Raw genomic sequence first — 20,185 nt, 5'->3', positions numbered from 1 at the left:
CGAGTGAAAACTACAAAAACTTGCTTTACGGCAGACCTACAATCCAATCAGAGCCAGCTTTGCTGCAGTAGGCTTATTTATTTACGACAGTGGTAATGGACAATTCCGCTTTCAACCTGTAGGGGGAGTAAAGAGCAAAAACTCTTTAGTGTTGCTTTAAACGCACAAACTGCTCTACAGGGTGCATTTCGTCCCTACGTTGTTTCAGACGACACCATGTTTGTCTTGTGGCGACTACTATTTGCGTTTTGAAATTGAGGGGTGAGCTGTTGGTTGCAAATTTCTATCTCACTACTAGATGCTGGTAGAATTTACACACACCGCCTTTAAAGAGCAACTATGGTCCGATTCACGATTTTAAATGAACTCCTGTCAGCATTACATTGTGAGCGAATCTTTCAAACGTGGTAAGAAGCGTCACATTACCGGCTGACGTCACAGGTATTCAGGCCAATCACAACGTACAGATTAGCTGTCCAATCAGGGACACAGAGCTTTTAAAATTTGTGCGTTTCAGGAAGAGAGCGAATTCTGGAGCTACCAAAATGTACGGTATGTGGAAAATAATGTGTTTTTTTAGCAAGAAATAGGTGCTCTTTAAAATGAAAACTGCTCAGTTATAAAACCAATAAAAGTCACTACTATCAGAGCATCAAACCATTTGTAAAAAAAAAATAGTACATTTGGGAAAGTTGTTAGGTAAAGTCCCACTTACCTGAGCTTATGAAGACACAAATGACATCTGAGGCCTTCAGACACATAAAACTGTATGAATGTTGCAATAGATGCCCTAAGTGTCATCGAAAACACAAGATACTGGATCTCTCCTTAAGATTTAATTTTAAATAAATCTGATTTTAACACAATCGCATATTCTTCCATTTACACACATACAGTATTGTAGGGCAGTGGTTCTTCATTCTGGTCCTTGAGGACTCGCAGCTCTGCACATTTTGTGATTGTTTTCGGCACACATTCAAGTGCGTTTACTCTCCCGATTATGATACTGGATTTACAGCAGTCTGATTGTTTGTCCATACAACCGTTGATCAGGTATATTCACACAGGTGTCCGCAGCCGGCCGGGCAGTGATCCGACTGCTTCAGCCAATCCATCACATGCTCCAGATGTCCCCCGTGACTGCAGCCCTGACACCACACGAACAAACCCTTCACCACATGATGACACACGGCACAAACACTCGCACACTGGTGACACCTGCCGAGGAGAAGAAACACGCGCATTACAATCTCCGAATACAAGCACCGTGTATAACAAAGAATTGATTCAGACAAACCTGTCACAGATCCAGCCCTTGTTGCTCATTGGTCGTTTGCAGTTGCTGCAGTTGATGTGTAAGGAGGTGGACGCTTGATTCAGACACATGATCGCTCCGCACGTGCTCAGTTTGATCACCTCATTACTGACGTTCCACAACTCGAAACGCTGCAATAGGTCAATGTAAGACATGTACCAGTGTTCCTGAAACACAAACAAATCATTTTATCACATTGATTAAAGGCCACACACACAGGAAACGTCAGGCACACACGCACACTACTGCTCTACCTGTGTGAGTTCGTCGATCTCCTTACGAATGCGGTCGCCCAGCACGATCAACACGGACACGGCCATCTGCACGTCACCCTGCTCGGCGTAATAACACAGCATCTCCTTCACGATAGGACAGAAGAACTTGGGGGGCAGATGAGCCGAAAAGAGCAGCTGAGAGACAGAAATGAGACTGAAAGACTCCATAGGAGTCAGACACATGCTCTCCGCCTCGCTCCCGCTCACGTGAGGCGACTCCGGCTTCTCCTGCAGCGGTTCGGGAGCCGACGGGTGATCCATGATCTCGTGGCGTAATGGGAAGGCCTCCTGTGGGAGAAGATACTCCGGTTCCTCTGCTGAAGAGAGATAAAAACTTGACCCAGCATTTATAGGCATCACATGTACGGTAATCCCAGAATGCATTGCAATAGACTTAATGTGCACAGGAATATATTGCTTATTGATTTATTTATTTCAGTTCCCTACATTGTAAAATGTCTCGTGTTTGTTTCACCGACCTGGCTGGTTTTCATGTTCCATACTGTACAGATCATCATCATCCAGTTCGGCGTCTCCAAACAGATACTCGGCTTGACCCTCGCTGCCCTCCGTCTCTTCGTTCTCTGCACAGAAGCACTTGATTTGATTTCTCTCCACACTCAACAGCATTTAGGTTTGGCAGATGAACATCTGGGCCGAAAGCCAAACAGACCGCCAAACCACTAAAGCATGAGCGAGCTATTAACTTACTCGAGTAATAATCCACTTCGACAACAACTGCGCCCCTGGGGCGAAATAATAACCCTGAGCTGTTAAACGGATTAGTTTCACTTAAAAATAAAAATCTTGTCGACATTAACTCTCCCCGGGGTTTTTATGTGACTTAAATAAGTGCTGATTTTGGGATGAAGACCACCATAAATCTCATCCATACATTTATTGTTTATAAGATATGCAAGAATCAATAACGTCTGTGGTCACGCAGCTTTAGTGTTGGGGAAAGTAACTTTTAAAAGTAATGCATTACAATATTAAGTTACTCCCCAAAAAAGTAACTAATTGCGTAACTTAGTTACTTTTCATGGAAAGTAATGCTGACGTTACTTTTAAGTTACTTTTGTGTTACTTTTTCTTACTTGGCTGAGGCTTGATCTCTTTCAGGCCTTGCACACTCCAAAAAATGATTTTCAAGAAAAAAAATCTTACTATTTTTTTCTTGTTTTCAGTAAAAATATCTAAAAATTCTTAAATTAAGATGCTTTTTCTCAAAACGACCCAAGAAAATAAGTCTAGTTATTTGACCAAACATATCAAATTTAAGTGATTTTATGCATAAAACAAGCAAAAAAATCTGCCAATGCGGTAAGCAAAAATCGTAAACATTTTTCTTAAAACACTAAACTCGTTACTTGTAATGTGTTACACTGCAAAAAATGATTTTCAAGAAAAACTTTTCTTAGTATTTTTGTCTTGTTTTCAGTAAAAATATAAAAAAAAAATCTTAAATTAAGATGCTTTTTCAAGATGAGCAAAACAATCCAAGAAATTAAGTCTAGTTTTTAGACCAAAAATATCAGATGTAAGTGATTTTGTGCATAAAACAAGCAAAAAAATCTGCCAATGGGGTAAGCAAAAAAATCTTGAAAATTTTTCTTAAACACTAAATTCAAGAAAATTCAAGAAAATTTTGCTTACCCCATTGGCAGATTTCTTTGCTTGTTTTATGCACAAAATCACTTAACTTTGATATTTTTTATATAAAAACTAGACTTATTTTCTTGGGTCGTTTTGCTCATCAAGAAAAAACATCTTAATTTAAGAATTTTTAGATATTTTTACGGAAAACAAGACAAAAATACTTAAAAATTTTGTTCTTGAAAATCCTTTTTTGCAGTGCAGGTGTTTTTATCATCGCAAAAATGTCAAGCTCTGGCCGCCATCTCCGTTCCCGCTCAGGCGCGCAGAGTGCGTAATTCTACGTTAATATGTTTAATTCAGTATATTATTTTATTTTTAAACAAATTAATTAAACTGAAAAATAACTCGCATTACTTTTTAAAAAAAGTAACTAAAATATGAATGTGTACATTTATAAAGTAATGCGTTACTTTACTCGTTACTTAAGAAAAGTAATATTATTACGTAATACGTTACACTGCAAAAAAATATTTTAAACAAAAACTTTTATTAGTATTTTTGTCGTTTTCAATTTTTAGACCAAAAATATCAAATGTAAGTGATTTTGTGCATAAAACAAGCAAAAAATCTGCCAATGGGGTAAGCAAATTTTTATTGATTTTTTTCTTGAATTTAGCGTTTAAGACAAATTTTCAAGATTTTTTTTGCTTACCCCATTGGCAGATTTTTTTGCTTGTTTTATACACAAAATCACTTAAATTTGATATTTTTTGTCTAAAAACTAGACTTATTTTCTTGGTTCATTTTGCTCATCAAGAAAAAGCATCTTAATTTAAGAATTTTTAGATATTTTTATTGAAAACAAGAAAAAATATACTAAGAAAATTTTTCTTGAAAATCATTTTTTGCGGTGTACCCCCAACACTGCGCAGCTTTTTATTTTAAGGTGAAGTCTGTTCTTGTGCGTCTCACCATCGTTGTTGTTGCTCTCCAGGTTGTCTTGTCTGTTTTCTTTGTTTCTTTCGTTCAGAGCCGCGCTCATCTCCTTCATACTGAAACTACAGAGAGATAGAACTGAGCGATGCTGATCCAGTCAAAATTTAGCTGGAATTCAGACATCAAAGGTCAATACCTGTTGACAAGTGGGAGGTTCCCTGATTTATTCAGATTGTGATTGGCTGACAAGCACGGATTGGCGGGCTCTGAGAACATGATTCGCAGCATAGTCCATGTGGTCGATTCCTGGACACACAACAGTTCAAAACAATCCATTGAAAGTCAAACGGATATGAATATTAAATCAAACTGGTTTGTACCTGAGGTCTGTTAAGCCTCTTGGCGACTTGAGCGTTGTGCTCGCAGAGTTCACCGAAGGGTTTCCCGCTCAACAGGTAACTCTGTGCCGTCTTAATAAACCAATCCATCCCGACACTGCTGCCCGCCTCGCTCTCAAACACGCTGAGAGCGCTGGAGACCTGCGCAAACTGCTCCGTCACATCCGGTTTCTTGAAGAAAAAGATGGGGTACCGCCGATCTCCGCCTGGGTACGTTTTACGCCCAACGTCACCTACAGATGGGGGAGCTAGAAAGAAATAGGATTGAATTTTTGAAGTGTGCATCCAAAGTCATATACTAAATGTGTCCTCCTCCATGCTCATCACTCACCCGCCATCAAACTCTCCTTAGCAGCGAACGCCAGGTCACCAAACAGCCCGAAACAGAGTCCCTCCGGGTTGGCGCGATCCACTGGCCTGCTGGCATCTTTAAACCAGTGCTGGTACAGTGTGCTGTCCTTTGACCCAGACAGCAGGTAATAGGGGTCGTGCTGGTTCCTCCACACGATTCCCGTGGTCACGTCTTTGTGTTCCTCGAACGTAGCAAACGGAATGAACGGTCGGCGGACGTCCCACACGTAAATGTTGTGATCCACCATCATGGAGCAGGTGGCCAGGTGATGACGGCGCTCCGGACGCCACTTCACCCTCGCCACCGATGCGATGGTCTGAACGCAGTAGATTTCCTTCACGCGATTGGTCGACATATCCCAGACCTTCACCATCTTATCACGGCCACCAGTTGCAAGCCATCCTCTTAAAAACAGTGAGGTAATATAAATAAATAATGCTTACGGACACATTTATAAGGTGTGTATCTGAAATATTGATTATTAAGATGCTTTTATACAAAGTAAGGTAACATGAAAACAAAACTGACTCTTGTGGTTTACGGTCTTGTGGTCATGTGGGTGAGAAAGTTATATTAACCAGTGATATTACGGCATAACATGTTTTGATCCAATCAAATCTCATAGATAAAATAACCCCCTGTGCTACATCTAAACATTTCGTACAAATAATTGATGTAATGCACACAAACAGAAGATAACACACCTGTCCTCGGGGTGCCAGTCGCAGCAGAACACAGGACCTGTGTGTGCCGTGAACATCCTCTCGTACCGGTCGGGTCTACGGATGTCCCAAAGCTGCACGTTTCCATTTTCAAATGAGGCCGCAAAGGTGAAATAATCCTTCATACTGAACTGCACATCTCTGACGCTCTCCGACTGACCTGAGAAACAAACACCCATCTTGTTTACTTATTTATTTATTATTTATTTAATCAGGGACAATGCACATTAATAATACACAGATATGTAAAATGTGCCAGATTTAGCCAGTATTGGCTAATTTTCATCCTTAGTCACGTTTGTTTGCTTAATCTATCCATCATACTTTACCGTCTATCCTAGAAATAAAAATTCCTGTCCTGAATAGTGGTATATTAAAAACAGCATATCAAAGGTACATAGGCATGCAATTCCAATGGATTTCTGAAGTATGGAAAAGACGGCAACCAGCATGCAAATGAAGGCAACCTGCATGCAAAAGTATGCAACATGCATGCAAAAGTAGCCAACCTGCATGCAAAAGTATGCAACTTGCATGCAAAAGTAGGCAACCTGTGTGCAAAAGTAGGCAACCTGTGTGCAAAAGTAGGCAACATGTGTGCAAAAGCAGGCAACCTTTGTGCAAAAGTAGGCAACATGTGTGCAAATGTATGCAACGTGCATGCAAAAGTAGGCAACCTGTGTGCAAAAGTAGGCAACCTGTGTGCAAAAGTAGGCAACATGTGTGCAAAAGCAGGCAACCTTTGTGCAAAAGTAGGCAACATGTGTGCAAATGTATGCAACGTGCATGCAAAAGTAGGCAACCCGCATGCAAAAGTAGGCAACCCGCATGCAAAAGTAGGCAACCCGCATGCAAAAGTAGGCAACCTGCATGCAAAAGTAGGCAACCTGCATGCAAAAGTATGCAACATGCATGCAAAAGTATGCAACATGCATGCAAAAGTATGCAACCCGCATGCAAAGGTATGCAACCCGCATGCAAAAGTAGGCAACCCGCATGCAAAAGTATGCAGCATGCATGCAAAGGTATGCAGCATGCATGCAAAGGTATGCAACATGCATGCAAAGGTAGGCAACATGCATGCAAAAGTAGGCAACCTTCATGCAGAAGTGTGTAACCTGCATGCAAAAGTATGCAACCTGCATGCAAAAGTAGGCAACCTGCATGCAAAAGTATGCAATATGCATGCAAAAGTATGCAACATGCATGCAAAAGTATGCAACATGCATGCAAAAGTATGCAAAATGCATGCAAAAGTATGCAACCTGCATGGAAAAGTATGCAACCTGCATACAACATGCTTATTTTTAAGGATATCATTGCTTTAAACTCACTGAACTGTGCAACTGTTCTCTGGTGTGGTATTAATATGCAAGTAAAATAGTGCTCATATTAGGGCATACTACATCCTTTGTGTTTAAAAGAATTTACTTATTCTTGCATATGGGATATACAGCTCATGCAGCTGTTACTGTAAAGGCAAAGATAGTCACCTGCATATATCTGTAACCATAAAGTATGTGCTTGTGCGTTTACCTGAAAACGTGCTGACGCTCTCCTTTTTCCTCAGGTCGAAACACTTCATAAATCCGTCCTGAGAGCCGGACAGCAGCATGTGAACCTCAGTAGGATGAAAACAGACTTTATTCACAGTGCGCTTGTGCTCTGTAAACAGCTGCTCCTGTTTGTTTCGGCACGGCCGCGCTAGGTTCCAGGTGACCACCGCTCCGTTAGTGGCAGCAGTAGCCAGCAGATTTTCCTCCATCTGATGCCACATGACATCTGCACAGCTGAAGTTCAGAGAGGGTTTCCTTCCCACCCGCAGGTTCAAACGCTCCACGAAACCATCTTCCTCCAGACCGTATATCTTAAAAATATTGCGCCCCGCAACCACCACCTAAGGAAAAGGTCACAAGCGACCAATCGTAAGCAACGGGGAGTGATCACAAAAGGTATTCACGACTTTTTTATGTAAATGTCACCTATTAGATTGAACAGACACAACTTGCTTAACTTTTTGTAAATTTGAGTAAATGTATGAAGTTCACACAGTAAACTGTATGGCATTTGAGTTCTCATGCAATGATTCTTAGACATTTTAAAGTGTGGCTTTAGTATCCAAATGCACTGGATATCTAATATGCTCTGCTGAAGGAAAACAAGCCAGTGCCGGTGTATTTTTACCTGAGTAGCGTCTCGGCACACGCTGATGGCATTGGCTGGAGCATCAAGGTGGCAAAACATGGTACGGCCAGTGATGGTGCTCACCCTGGTCATCTTCTCCATCTCAGGCTACAAAATAAAGACAAATAGAGAAGATAGACGCAGGTGCAGCTAACTGCTGCAGTCCCCTCTTTGGCCAGCAGGTGGTGCACTGGACCTATTTAAAATAAGACAAGATAAGCATTAAATTAAGCTTAAACAACTAAACATCATGTCTAAAAATAATCTTAGTGCTTGTTTTTAATAAATAATATACATATTTCTAGCTCTGTCAAGCTCTAGAATATTTTATTGGGTAGAAATTGTGAGTAGGGAGCTTCAAATATTTCATTAAAAATATTTGGCTCCTATTTAATTTATTTATTATAGTTTTTATTATTTACATTTATTTAATGTTGTTTGATGTGTGATTGTATTGTTTTTTTATACATTTAAGCCTTCTTTACCCAAGACAATAATTGATAGACAATAAAGTTTTTTTAATTGAATCATACATGAATGAGGTGAGAGCTTTTATATTTGCATACTTACAGTGCGTGATAAAATCCAGTGAGTTTCAAGTTCAAATATTTTCACATTCACTTCAAATCAAGACCTCTGTCAAAATCAGGAGGCATACAAAGAAACATTACGTAAAATAAAAACATGTAATCAAAAAGCCTTTAAATAAATACTTCATAATAATAAAGAAATATGTTACTAGACTTATGTAACTATTACACGACCATATATAAGGATTCGATTTTTTGTATCATATTTAAGTGGTTTACCATAATTTTACACATTATTCCAAACATATTCAGCGATTGTGAGAGTGGAAAAATATCTAATTATTTTATTATTAATTTAATTACACAGACTTTTATTGCATAGATATTTCCCGTCTGTCTTCCTCACGCACTCCTCGTGATAGTTGGCTTGGCGCGCTTTGACATCTTTCGATGAAATTACACACAGAGACGACGATGCACACCGATCGACTCATGGCATTCCAGTGTTGCGCAGACTGATCTATATATGACATCACAGTACCGCGAGAGCGATATGAGAATTATGGGTTTGAGTCGCTCTCGCGGTACTGTGATGTCATATTTGGATCGGTCTGAGCAACGTTGACATCGGCCATACATTTTAATCGCCAGCGGAGATACAACAATAATCATAAATATAAAAAGTTATAAAATATATATTATTTTATCATTACATCTTAAAGAAACAGATGAAAGGAACAATATAACAAGAATAAAAAAGCATAACTGAAAAAAGTACTTAACATCTGTCATACAGAAATTAATTCATGTTGTAAATTACTGTATTGGAAATTACACTGCACTGCAGATATAATTTTCTACTTTTAGATGTATGCATGCGTATTTCTTCTCAATAAAACAACTTTCAGCATAAACAGCATTTAGATGTAACGTTAATGTTCTAGTTTCATGTATATATTTATATACAAAGATACGTCTGCATGAGCAGTTTGCATTATCATACAACTATGTCATCTATCTTATAAATGACATATATAATTTGTGATCCATTACATTATTGCAGTTATATAAGGAGTTTGACTGTTAAAGCTAGTAATAGCAGCTAATGCTAACAGCACAACTCATTAAAGCAACATGTCTACAACCTTGGTTTCAAATACGGCGCTTAACTGTTTGCAGACATAAATATTAATTCCTGTCGCGAGTTTATATATTGATAAAATAACTAAACTCACCCTTTTAAAAATTAAAGTGTGGCATTTACGAGGAGCGGAAGTAGAATCATTGTTTACGTTTTCTGCTGACGTCACTTGCCCCGTATGGCGCGCTGGATTGCAATGCAGCTCTTTGGTGTCTAGTAAGTTGCACTGCAGAAGTTTTGAGTCTTTGAGATCAGACAAGTGTGTATATATATCTTAACAAATGCTGGTATAATGTTTGACATCTGTTTAATGTCTGTAGTGCAGGTAAAAATGTTCTTTAGTCTGTCTGTCTGTCTCAGTCATGTCTGTAAATGAGAGACTGTACAACTGTGAGGATCCTGCTGTTTGGAGAGGGATTTATGGAAAATACTGGACTGTGGTTGAAGCCAAATCAGCTTCTAAGAAGGGGAAGGGGGCTGGAAAACTGCTGGCACTGGACAAATGGTTTGAAACACAATACAGTATTTTTAAGATTTACTGATTTTGGACCCTAATACTATTTTGTATAATAGTTATTTATTCAATTGTTGGTTGACAAGGCCTTTAACATTTGGAGCCCTCCATCCACCTGGTTCCCAGTCCCACAGGTCATGGAATTTCTGGAATATCATGGAATTTTAAAAGGTCTTTTATAGACATTGAAAGACATGGAATATCCAGGATATTTGTTTGTTGGTTTAAATTTTATTTTCCATTTATTAAAATGTAATCCGCTTGTTAACTTGTGACAAGGAATACAATTCCCAGGTCCAACCATTCGCTGACTACAATCTAAACAGCTGTTTATTGGCACTGTTTATTCATTTCACGCATTTAAGCTCCATTTTTATAAACTCACGGTGTGCACTAAATTATCCAGGCACACAGCATTCCAGACATAGAAATTCAGCTTTTTAGTCAGTGAAAAGTCAGGGAATTTGACATTTAGAGTGGGAATCCTGTGTCATTCTCAATGGCTGTCTCATCCTGAATTTTATTTCTTATTTATATTCCAAATGTGTCACATTACTGAGGTTAACAAGTTGCAAATATTATTTTATTTTTATGGTCATCATAGAATACATATTTTAAATGCATATCCTCGAGTTTTCATTAATTCAAGTTGACCAAAGTTTAAGTTCTGGTTTAAGATTCATTTTGGTAAATGATCATTCTGGTGTGTTGGGTCGTCTTTTCAGGTTTCAGGAAGAGCTTCCTGCAGCGATCTCGGATCGATCCGAGCGTTCCCTCACACATGCTGAGCTTGCTAAAATCATGGAGTGGAAATTAACTGTAAGCGAAATAGAAATAGAGATGTTACAAGAAATGTGTGATGATGGCCAAACTAGGACTGAACTAACCTCTCATTGATGCTCATTGATGTTATGACATCACTTAAAGGGATAGTTCACCCAAAAGTATAAATTCTCTCATCATTTACTCATTATAATATATTAATGAGTATATAAGGAATAAATAAGATTCCTAAAATATATTCCTTTGTGTTCATCAGAACAAAGAAATGTATAAAGGTTTATAACAACATGAGAGTGAGAATTTTAATTTTTGGTTGAGCTATCCATACAGAAACATCAATTATACACCACTGCTCTCTTTTACAATTGACTGTCCCAGAAAGGAAAGTTTCGCCCACGTTTACAGCAGCTGATTGGCTCTAACAGCGAGGAGGAGGTTCATAGTTTGACCAGCAAAGCATTCGGTTTGCTGCCTGATGTCCATGCAGCAATTACAAAGTTAACCAAACTCAAAGGTGTCGGGCCAGCGACAGCATCAGGTACCTGTGCACATATATAAACATCAGATCATGCATAAATATATTTACTGATCAAATTAAACTGAAACCATGTCAGATAAGTTGTCTGTCTGTCTTTTGATGGATTAGCCGTGCTGGTGGTTGGAGCTCCTGGTGAAATCGCCTTCATGTCCGATGAAGCGGTTGAGAGCGTCGCTGAGCTGAGGCCGGTCGAGTACACAGCCAAACATTATGCTCTTTATCTCCAGAAAATGCTGCAAAAAACATCCCAGCTTAACCAAGGTATTAATGTTGTCTCTTACTCTGATTGACTGTTTTTATTCATTGAACTAAAAAAAGTAGGGCTGTCAAGCGATTAATCGTGATTAATCACATACAAAATAAAGGTTTGTGTTTGCATAATTTTTGTGTTTGTGTGTATATATACATATACATAGTAATTACACACAGTACATAAATTATGCAAACACAAACTTTTATTTTATATTCGATTAATCGTGAATAATCGCTTGACAGCCATACAAAAAGTGAGAAAAAAATCAAATCTTTAGCTACTCCATACTCCAATGGGGGCGGGGCCTATTAAGCTTGAAAATGACAGCACCACCAGAAGATAACGCATGTGTTTTTTATACATCCTTTATCAGGATCTTAAAACTTTTATTTCACTTCTGTCTTAGCCGACGACCAGAAGGACTGGACTCCTCATAGGGTCGAGCTGTGTTTATGGGCGTGGACGGTAGCCAATCAGATTCAGCCCTCGTTATTACAGGAATTCAGCCTAATAAATGTTGCAGACAAGGAGACCAATGAGAAACCAGGGAAGAGAAAGAGAAGTGATGAAAAGCCATCAAAGAGAATAAAGACAGATCGCTCCTAAAGTCAGATTACAGCGACATTCCTCTTAATGTGTTTATGTGCTGTATTATGAAGATTGTTGTCATTGTGTTTCTTTGTGACAGTATAACAGTTCCTTAAAATGTAAAAAGTGATCATATTTGTTCCTGGATCTTGTTGGATTAATTTCTAAATTGTTGATATAATTGTTGTTGAAATGTTTTCAATAAAGCAATGAAAGTGTTGTGCGTGTGTGATGTACACAGATATCTCCTCACAGTATGATCTTTATTTCAAACAGCTGAGAGCAAACACAAAACTGTACAAAATTAAATTACAAAACCAAAATTGCCCCAGGTTCCAATATTTCAGGAGTACAATACATGAAATGATAACCAAGAATTTAATAGAAACTAACAATATTTACATATCTCATTTTTTATTATATTCTTTTGATCCAGAGGAAACTAAAAGCCTATGAATATAATTGAACTTTTTTGTAAACCGCATATTTTTACTGCAACGAGTCGTCATCTCTCGTATTTTGGCACCATTTTGAAATCTGTAAATGGACTACAATTCTCATTAGGACTACAATTATGGCAGCAACACAAGACACCTCGCTGGAATACAGCGATGATGTCAAAGCAACACTTGCGATCTACACCTACAACATCATGGGTAAAAAAGTAACTCACAAGTTCAACACCGTGATGTTTCTGAAGTTAAGCATGAATTACGAGAGCAGCTATTGGCTGAGATAATGTGGGTGGAGTTAAGAAGGAGGTCCTTTGAAAATAGGTTTATTTCCTATAGCTTTAAAAAGACTCGACATATCCTCAACAAGACTACGTGCAGAATGGCATACTACTATACTACTCATACTATTTTACATAGTATGCAAATTCTCAGTATGCATGGAATTCATTGTGCAATATGAAAACAGCCTAGTATACTGTATCCTACATTCAATGTTCTTAACCTTTCACCTATTACCAAAAATATATATAAATTGCTACCTTAAAGTAAAAAAATCTAATGATAGACATAAACAACAAAATCTGATAATAGCTGGAGGCCACTTGCTGAATTAAAAAGGCTACTGTTTAAAACAACTATATAAGTAGTATATACTCCATAGTATGCAGTATGCTGGTATTTCATTCTGAACGTATCTGGTTTTAGACTGTAGTTGGTCTTGCCTGCCCTCACATAAACACACACTTGACTATTGTGCGATTTTAACAGTCTGATAACCAACCGTACATTAAAACATATTCAAAAACCCAACTAAAAAATAACACATCTAACATTTTCAGTTTCCATTGACCTTCATTTTATCACCTCACTTTGTATCATCTCATTTAATTTTATCACATATCACAACACCGCATTTCTCCCTCTAACTGTTTGTAATAAATATTCATCAGCTTTTCATTTATCACCTGTCCAAACGTGTCAGCCAGGTGGATTTTACACAAATACTATACATTTCACAATCAGAAAAAGATTTAAAGGTGCAGTGTGTACATTTTAGGAGAATCTATTGAGAGAAATGGAGTACAATATACATAACTATATTTTCAGGTGTGTATATAACGGACCGTTATGTTATTATTACCTCATGACACCAAACGCCAATTCAACGATTTGCGCAAGTAGATTACATACAAAGTCAATGCAAAGACGCGAATAGATGCAAATTCGTGTGGGATGATGCGAATTAGGCACACGATTGCTGCAAGAACACACGCTATTCACCTTCTTAATTTGTATGACACAAAGTTCGGCATTTACGCAGCATTAGAATGAGCCATTTTTATCTACATACACCGTGGGTCCACTACATGGAAGTCGCCATTTTGCACCACCATGTTACTACAGTCCTAAACGGACAAACTGCTTTTACAAAACACATTTTATCAGTGTTGTCTTGGACGATGACATGTTTGTCTTGTGGCGGCTAACGTAGCTTTTCTATGTGCTTTTAAAGGGAGGGGTGAGCGGTGGACTGAGCCGTTGGTTGCAATTCGCAATCTCACCACTAGTTGCTGCTAAAATCTACACAGTGCACCTTTAAAGCCAACATGAAAACAAGATTAACCCCTATTACTTTCTGGCTTTATTACATATAATTCATCACTGCATTGCGCTTTTTTGCTGTATAATGTCCAACATTCACAAACCTATCAGTTTCTGATTATTGAAATCAATTCTTTTTTTCATTGTTGAATATCTTGCAGCACTCAGAAATGTTCATTTTGAAAGTAAAATGGGTCACATATTGTTTCATGCTGAGTTTAACAGTGGTTCCCAACCTTTATTCTTAATGGGCCCCCTAATGTACATATAAGACTCTTATATCTGACCCCCGACCCTTTAGCATATAACTATACTACCTTTTATATTTTAACTACCTTATCTTGGCATTGCTAGCATATGAGTTTTATAAAACATTTTTTATTTAAATTATTAGTGGAACATCATCTGCATCTATGCTTGACCTTGAAGGTTGGGAACCACTTCCTCAAACACGTTACATCATCCGGACCTTCAGGCAGAGCACAACCGATGGGTATTTTTTCATTAAACATTAGTTTTATCTGTTCGCACTTTCTGTTTTCAAGGGCGATTTGGTTTGAGAAAAGCTTTACAAACGCCACGATCCCACAAGGACAACCACTCTGAATAAATATAAATATAGATCTATGGCATTAAAAAATACACAACATCAGAGACATCAACCAAACACACGGTCGTGCTTTTCGAAAATGAAAAGAAACTCAAAGCGATAAGATAGTAATCTTATATAAATGCTTCCTTCGGCAAAATCGGTTTAATTTATTTTAGCAGCTTAGCGGATGATATTTTGGCACTACAGAATTGTGTAATTATTTGCTTTGTGTAAGAGTTAATGGGATTTCATAAAATACCCCATCGCTTCCTTATCCAAAGTTTTGCACGCTTATCAATAATTGATGGTTAATCTTGACTTTATATGAGGTAAATATTCTTAGTCCTAACCATTATTACACGCTCCAATGGTCTAAAATACAGTCAGGCAGAATTTAATACAATTAGTTTAGATCAGTAGTAGAGATTTGCGTTAGCAGCGCAAAAGTTGTGGGTTCGATTCAGAGAACGCACATACTGCTAATATATATACCTTGCAATGCACTGGAGATCGCTTTGGATAAAAGCGTCTGCCGAATGCATAAATGTATATGTAATGTCTTGATAAGAGACCATACCAACACTTGGGGGATTTCCATCACACTTACTTTGAAGTATCGCATAAAAAACGTCAAATTTTGAATACAAATTTTTTACGCTTGCTTGAGGCGGTTTTTGATTTATGCGATATAGAGTAAATGCGAATAATGGGAGATGGAAACGCATTTGCCGAGAAAATTCTGACGTAGCGAACATTAAACCCACGTGACTGATCGTCTAGCTGTTTCCGTCGAAGTTGTCTTTACCATATATGGTGCTTGATGTTGTCGCAATGCCCTTGCTGCTAGTGCCTGCATCAAAAATTCTGGATTCCTTTTTCTGTGCACATCATTCAGTTTGGCAATTACAAGCTACACTGCTAGTAAATGTATAACGTAACTAAACGCATCCTTGTCTCCATTTTCTAAGCGTGTCTGGTTTTATTTACTGTTGGTTACCAATACCACCGTAATTCGCTCGAACAACTTGATGGAAAAGCACCTAATTCGCATTTGTCTGTTTTTCTTTTTTTTTGCGCATTTTAAAAAGATTTGCTTCATGTTTCGATGGAAACCCAGTCACTGTCAGCTTCCTTCTTAGCAAAGATATTGGATATAACAAGATTGAGCACTGCTTTTATTATGAATAGGGGACAATGCAACGCTCAAAAAGCCCCGCCTTCCAGTTAAATTAACCAATCATCAATCGATAAAGACTGATGATTCTCTGGGGGAGGAGTATTCTCTGTAGTCGTGAGGCGCTGAAACGACCTTGTAAAAAGTGTTTTAGCGCAATTTGAGCTAAGAAGCAAACGGCTTAATTGTTGGTTAGAAATATGTCGTTTAATTGCGATTTTAGAGATATCTGTCTTTCTCCATTCAAGTAGACAGGACTTTAGTCTTGCATGACTGTTAAAACTGCACGGAGGCATTGCAAATATGGCCGCTAAGTGGCGCGACTTCCCTAAAGGGACTTTGTTCTTAGACAGCGTAACTGAACGATTTTTCACTTAATTTATCGCATTTCAACTAAACAGACTTGCTGATGTTTATTTTGGCAGAACAGCCGTCGTACAGATAAATAACTTTCGGAAAATAGCTCATGTTTCTGTCTTCTCGGCTGTAGCATCACAGTAAGTCAAAGAAAACGTTTTCAATATCAGACCGTGATCTAGAAGATAATTTTGTATCGTATAATTTTCTACTTTTTGTTAAACTGAATAGACGCCGTTTATGTGATCATCAACAAACACTACAAAATAACATCATCAACCTCGCATACCTCTATGGGCGTAAGGTTTTGCTTTTCTCAGTTCGACTGAAGCTATTTCATCTATTACTGATCGTATCTGTAGCGCGTAACAGGCTTAGATGAGGCTGTCACATCAAAACAATATAGAAAGGCGTCGTGAACAAGCCTCGGGCTGAATTCACACGCAGAGAAGAAAACTAATTTAATGTTTTGTGTGTGTGTTTGTTATATGATACACTGACAGTCCATTCGAATAAGCTCACGAGACCCTTCAGCTGCCTTGGAGTGTTCATAAAAAATACCACACCATATATGTTCACTGTGTCTGTATGGAATGTGAATATGCTTCGCAACGTTCCTCCGTTCTTCCGCTGCTGATCGAGCGGAGTGGACTGAGCTCGAACATGTACCAGACTGTTATCGGAGGTCTGGGGGTGTGGCTTTTCACAGCCACGGGGCGTGTCATCAGGGAGGGGGCGGGATTTGTACCCCGAGCAGCTCGTAAGCGAAAATGTTCCAAAAGATGGCGAAGAGGAGGAAGGTGATGAAGGAGAGGATGAGAACCCACCAGGAACACTGTTTATGCAGGGATTCCTCGTAGCTGCGCAGGATGAGCAGACCCATGCTGATTCCCACCACGGCGCCGGACAGATGAGCCATGAAACTGGGCTGAGGTCCGGAGGAGGGGAGGGGCGGTGAGAAACGTAACCATACGGCACGGCCCACTTCTGAACTCACTATAGATGGACAGGTGGACAGAAAGAGGCATATGTGACCCTGCTTGTGAAAATTTAATTTTGTATGTTTTCTACATAAACTCAAAAACATTTATGAAACATGTTAAAGCATCCAGAATTATAGCCACGTTAATAACGTTTGTAAGAAACCAAACCGTTTGAAAATTGGTAGACAATTGAGCAAGTTATGGTCATTTAAAAGTACATGCACCATTAAAACACAATGCTACAAGTGAGCGAGATGCCTGTGGTAAGATGGCCGCCAGGTGATGACGTTAGAGACTCCGCCGTAACACATCTAGCCTTTATACATATCTATGCAGCCAAAGGCTGCTTCTAAAACTGCCTACTTCCATACTATATAGTAGGTGAAAAGAAGTAGGCGAGGCAAGTAGTATGTCCAAATTCATAGTATTCGAAAAACTGTAGGAAAAAAGTACCCGGATGAGCTACTACTCTCAGCAAGATCCCGAAGTGTTCATGCGCTGGACACTTGCTATCCCCCAGGAGAGGAGTTATCCAACGAAGAAGAAGACGGAGGGGTGTTGTTTTATTCAAAAATGCCTGAAAGCAGTAAGGCTAACGCGGCTCTATTTTGTCCCTTGTGTTTAAATTGTGCTTGTTTAATGTCATTCCTGTTAACAACTAACTTCTTGTTATGACGACAGATGTAGTACGTCCAAATTCATTCATACTATCCATATTCATACTATTCCAACTTCCTCTAGTACTTCATGCTCTTCGTTCCTCTTTGTTTTTTGTTCTAAACTTTGTTTGCAATTGCTACTTTTCTATCCTTTAAATGTCGCAAATTAGTGCTGTATTGGGTATGTGTCGAACGCAGCCATCCGCACATAGTATAGACGATTTTATCGGACGCACTTGTGCTGTCACGGTTACACGTCTGGGCAAACTTAACTTCCGGTCACTGTTTATTTAGTGGCTAAACTGAACTTTCGAACAAATATCTCGTCAAAAATAACTAATGTATTGGTTTCCTAAAGACGACCTATGTGAAGCGAGGTTTGACAGCCGATCTGTAGTTAACATTGTATACATTAATTTTACACAGTAATGTTAGTTCAGTGTAGTTTTTGATAAGCTTTAGCCATGATTTTAACAAAGGTAATTTACTTGTTATTTATTTTGCTTGTTATCAGAAATAAACGACTCTATTGTTATTAATTCGTTGCGAAAGTTTAGCGGAGGTTACGTTTGTTTCAAGAAAAGCCGCTTGTTTATGTTGTTACTGCTGAAACCGTCTATGCTTTGAAAGCTGAGTGGACGCGTGCGTGCGTGAGATGGACGCAGATAAAAAATATACCAAGCCCTAAAGGTCATGTCAAAGATTGAAATCAATGATTGAAATCAAACTGATGCTTTGATGTTATTGTTATGTATATTTCCTCTGCTAAAAAGCCCGGGTTTTTTTTCTCCTAGGGGTTTTTTTTAACTCGGGGAGGCAGCCTTCTTGGGCTTAACTTAGCTTCCTCTTCTAGACGTTACATTAGTAATACGCTCGCTTATAATGTTGAGTTATAGCCGCATCAAATTTAACTGCTTATGCTATCGTGTATTATGTTGTGCTATCTGTCGCTTTTCTGCGCTATATAAATAAAATTGAATTGAATATATCAATCCCTCCAGAAAAACGCCATATAACGTTAGCATAAACGAATAATCAGCCAAAGTCCCCATATTTATGCGGGGGCAGCATTTTTTAAATATGCCGCACTTTTGCAGCATAAATTGCAGATTTCCATGCGCAAAATATGTGGGGCTTGCATGATTTTATAATCCCTGCATTAACTTCACACAAGCGCAACCATGTCCCCTGTTGCCATAGGAACGTTATGAAGTGACGTGACTATGTAAAATTAACAACATTGAAAAGCAGCAAACGTTTTTGCAGGTTCCCGCAATTTCATAGCATCAATTTGCATAAATATCCTGCAAACTCCATCACATTTTTTAAGAAGATGTGCCGCAGATCAAAGATTTTTACCTGCTACAATCACAAAAAAACTTTGTGTTTTTCTGGAAGGACTGGTATATGTAATGTAAAACTAGTCAAGTTACTTACTGCAAACCAGTGCAAGAATCATCCGGAGCAGCTTGTATGGACACTTCATGCCTGCCCAGTTCTGAAAGACACACACACACACTTTTATTGTACAATTTCTTAGGGGTTGATTATGACTGGGGCAAAGACTTGGGTACATTTGGGTACATATGTTGGGTAGGACCCAAAAAATATGTTGACCTAGGCCTGACTTTGCAAGATCAAGACTTGATATGATTATCAAAAATAATTAATATGCATAGTTAAGTTTACGCTAGTCTCAGGTTAACACATCCTATCATAAACGGGCGCTTTCCCGGAGAGGGCTTATCTTAGTTTCAGACTAAAATGCATGTTTGAGCCTTAAAAACGTCTTACACTGACATATCTTAAAAAGTATTGCACACCAGTATTGGTTTATTATGCTATAAATACTTACTATAACTAAGGCCTAGTCCTGGAATAATCTAAACTTTGTCCCTATACAAGTCTTATTCCTAAGCAGTGTGTATTTAATCAGTTAATCGGACTTCCACTATAAGTCCATAAATGTAAATAAAATGTTAAATTGTTTATACAAACTAAGAGATGAGTGTAAATGTATTGTTAATGCCTATAGCAGGATGCCACAAAGAAGTGCCAGCTGTGTTCAATAAGAAGCACTCTTTTAATTTCACTCCATACAAATTAAAAAGCACTTAAATTTCCATAATAACACAGTATGAGGGAAGAGGAAACATTTAAACGTATCCACCGGCACACGGAGGACAAATAAAGACTTTACGACTCTCTCAGGTCTGTTTTTATCTGTCGGCGTGC

The 20,185-nt window shown here is 38.5% G+C and overlaps 3 protein-coding genes across 8 annotated transcripts in view; 1 reads left to right on the top strand and 2 right to left on the bottom strand.

Moving 5' to 3' along the window:
• Positions 1–821: 821 nt before the first annotated feature.
• On the bottom strand, positions 822–9,683 carry wdr24 (WD repeat domain 24). Of its 2 annotated transcripts, none has more exons than XM_055182011.2 (13): positions 9,547–9,683; positions 8,352–8,417; positions 7,782–7,977; positions 7,134–7,494; positions 5,580–5,757; positions 4,855–5,279; positions 4,506–4,771; positions 4,322–4,431; positions 4,162–4,247; positions 2,070–2,174; positions 1,570–1,907; positions 1,298–1,482; positions 822–1,218 (listed from the first exon to the last, which is right to left on the bottom strand). In XM_055182011.2, the coding sequence occupies exons 3-13, from the start codon at positions 7,881–7,883 to the stop codon at positions 1,050–1,052; spliced, it is 2,325 nt and encodes a 774-aa protein (XP_055037986.2). In that variant the 5' UTR covers positions 7,884–7,977; positions 8,352–8,417; positions 9,547–9,683; the 3' UTR covers positions 822–1,049. The 2 variants fall into 2 exon arrangements, with proteins under 2 accessions (XP_055037986.2, XP_073720158.1); XM_073864057.1 differs by having other exon boundaries at positions 1,570–1,904.
• On the top strand, positions 7,439–12,347 carry LOC129425941 (uncharacterized). Of its 3 annotated transcripts, none has more exons than XM_073864059.1 (6): positions 7,439–7,549; positions 9,813–9,957; positions 10,692–10,785; positions 11,128–11,287; positions 11,396–11,548; positions 11,947–12,347. In XM_073864059.1, the coding sequence occupies exons 2-6, from the start codon at positions 9,815–9,817 to the stop codon at positions 12,144–12,146; spliced, it is 750 nt and encodes a 249-aa protein (XP_073720160.1). In that variant the 5' UTR covers positions 7,439–7,549; positions 9,813–9,814; the 3' UTR covers positions 12,147–12,347. The 3 variants fall into 3 exon arrangements, with proteins under 3 accessions (XP_073720160.1, XP_055038003.2, XP_055038004.2); XM_055182028.2 differs by lacking the exon at positions 7,439–7,549 and adding an exon at positions 9,535–9,668; XM_055182029.2 differs by lacking the exon at positions 7,439–7,549 and adding an exon at positions 9,603–9,711.
• Positions 12,348–14,694: 2,347 nt separating this feature from the next.
• The window catches only part of rhbdl1 (rhomboid, veinlet-like 1 (Drosophila)), a 66,194-nt gene continuing 60,703 nt past the window's right edge, over positions 14,695–20,185 (bottom strand). For all 3 annotated transcript variants that reach the window (XM_055182017.2, XM_055182016.2, XM_055182015.2), the window contains 2 exons: positions 19,388–19,448; positions 14,695–17,304 (listed from right to left, as the gene is read on the bottom strand). In XM_055182017.2, coding sequence (XP_055037992.1) covers positions 17,033–17,304; positions 19,388–19,448 — 333 coding nt within the window. In that variant the 3' untranslated portion in view covers positions 14,695–17,032. The remainder of the gene's footprint in view (positions 17,305–19,387; positions 19,449–20,185) is intronic.

Source organism: Misgurnus anguillicaudatus, chromosome 25 (genome assembly GCF_027580225.2).
Source record: "Misgurnus anguillicaudatus chromosome 25, ASM2758022v2, whole genome shotgun sequence".
NCBI lineage: Eukaryota > Metazoa > Chordata > Actinopteri > Cypriniformes > Cobitidae > Misgurnus > Misgurnus anguillicaudatus.
Note: the sequence above shows the minus strand (reverse complement) of the source record. Positions and strands in the feature narration are given on the sequence as shown.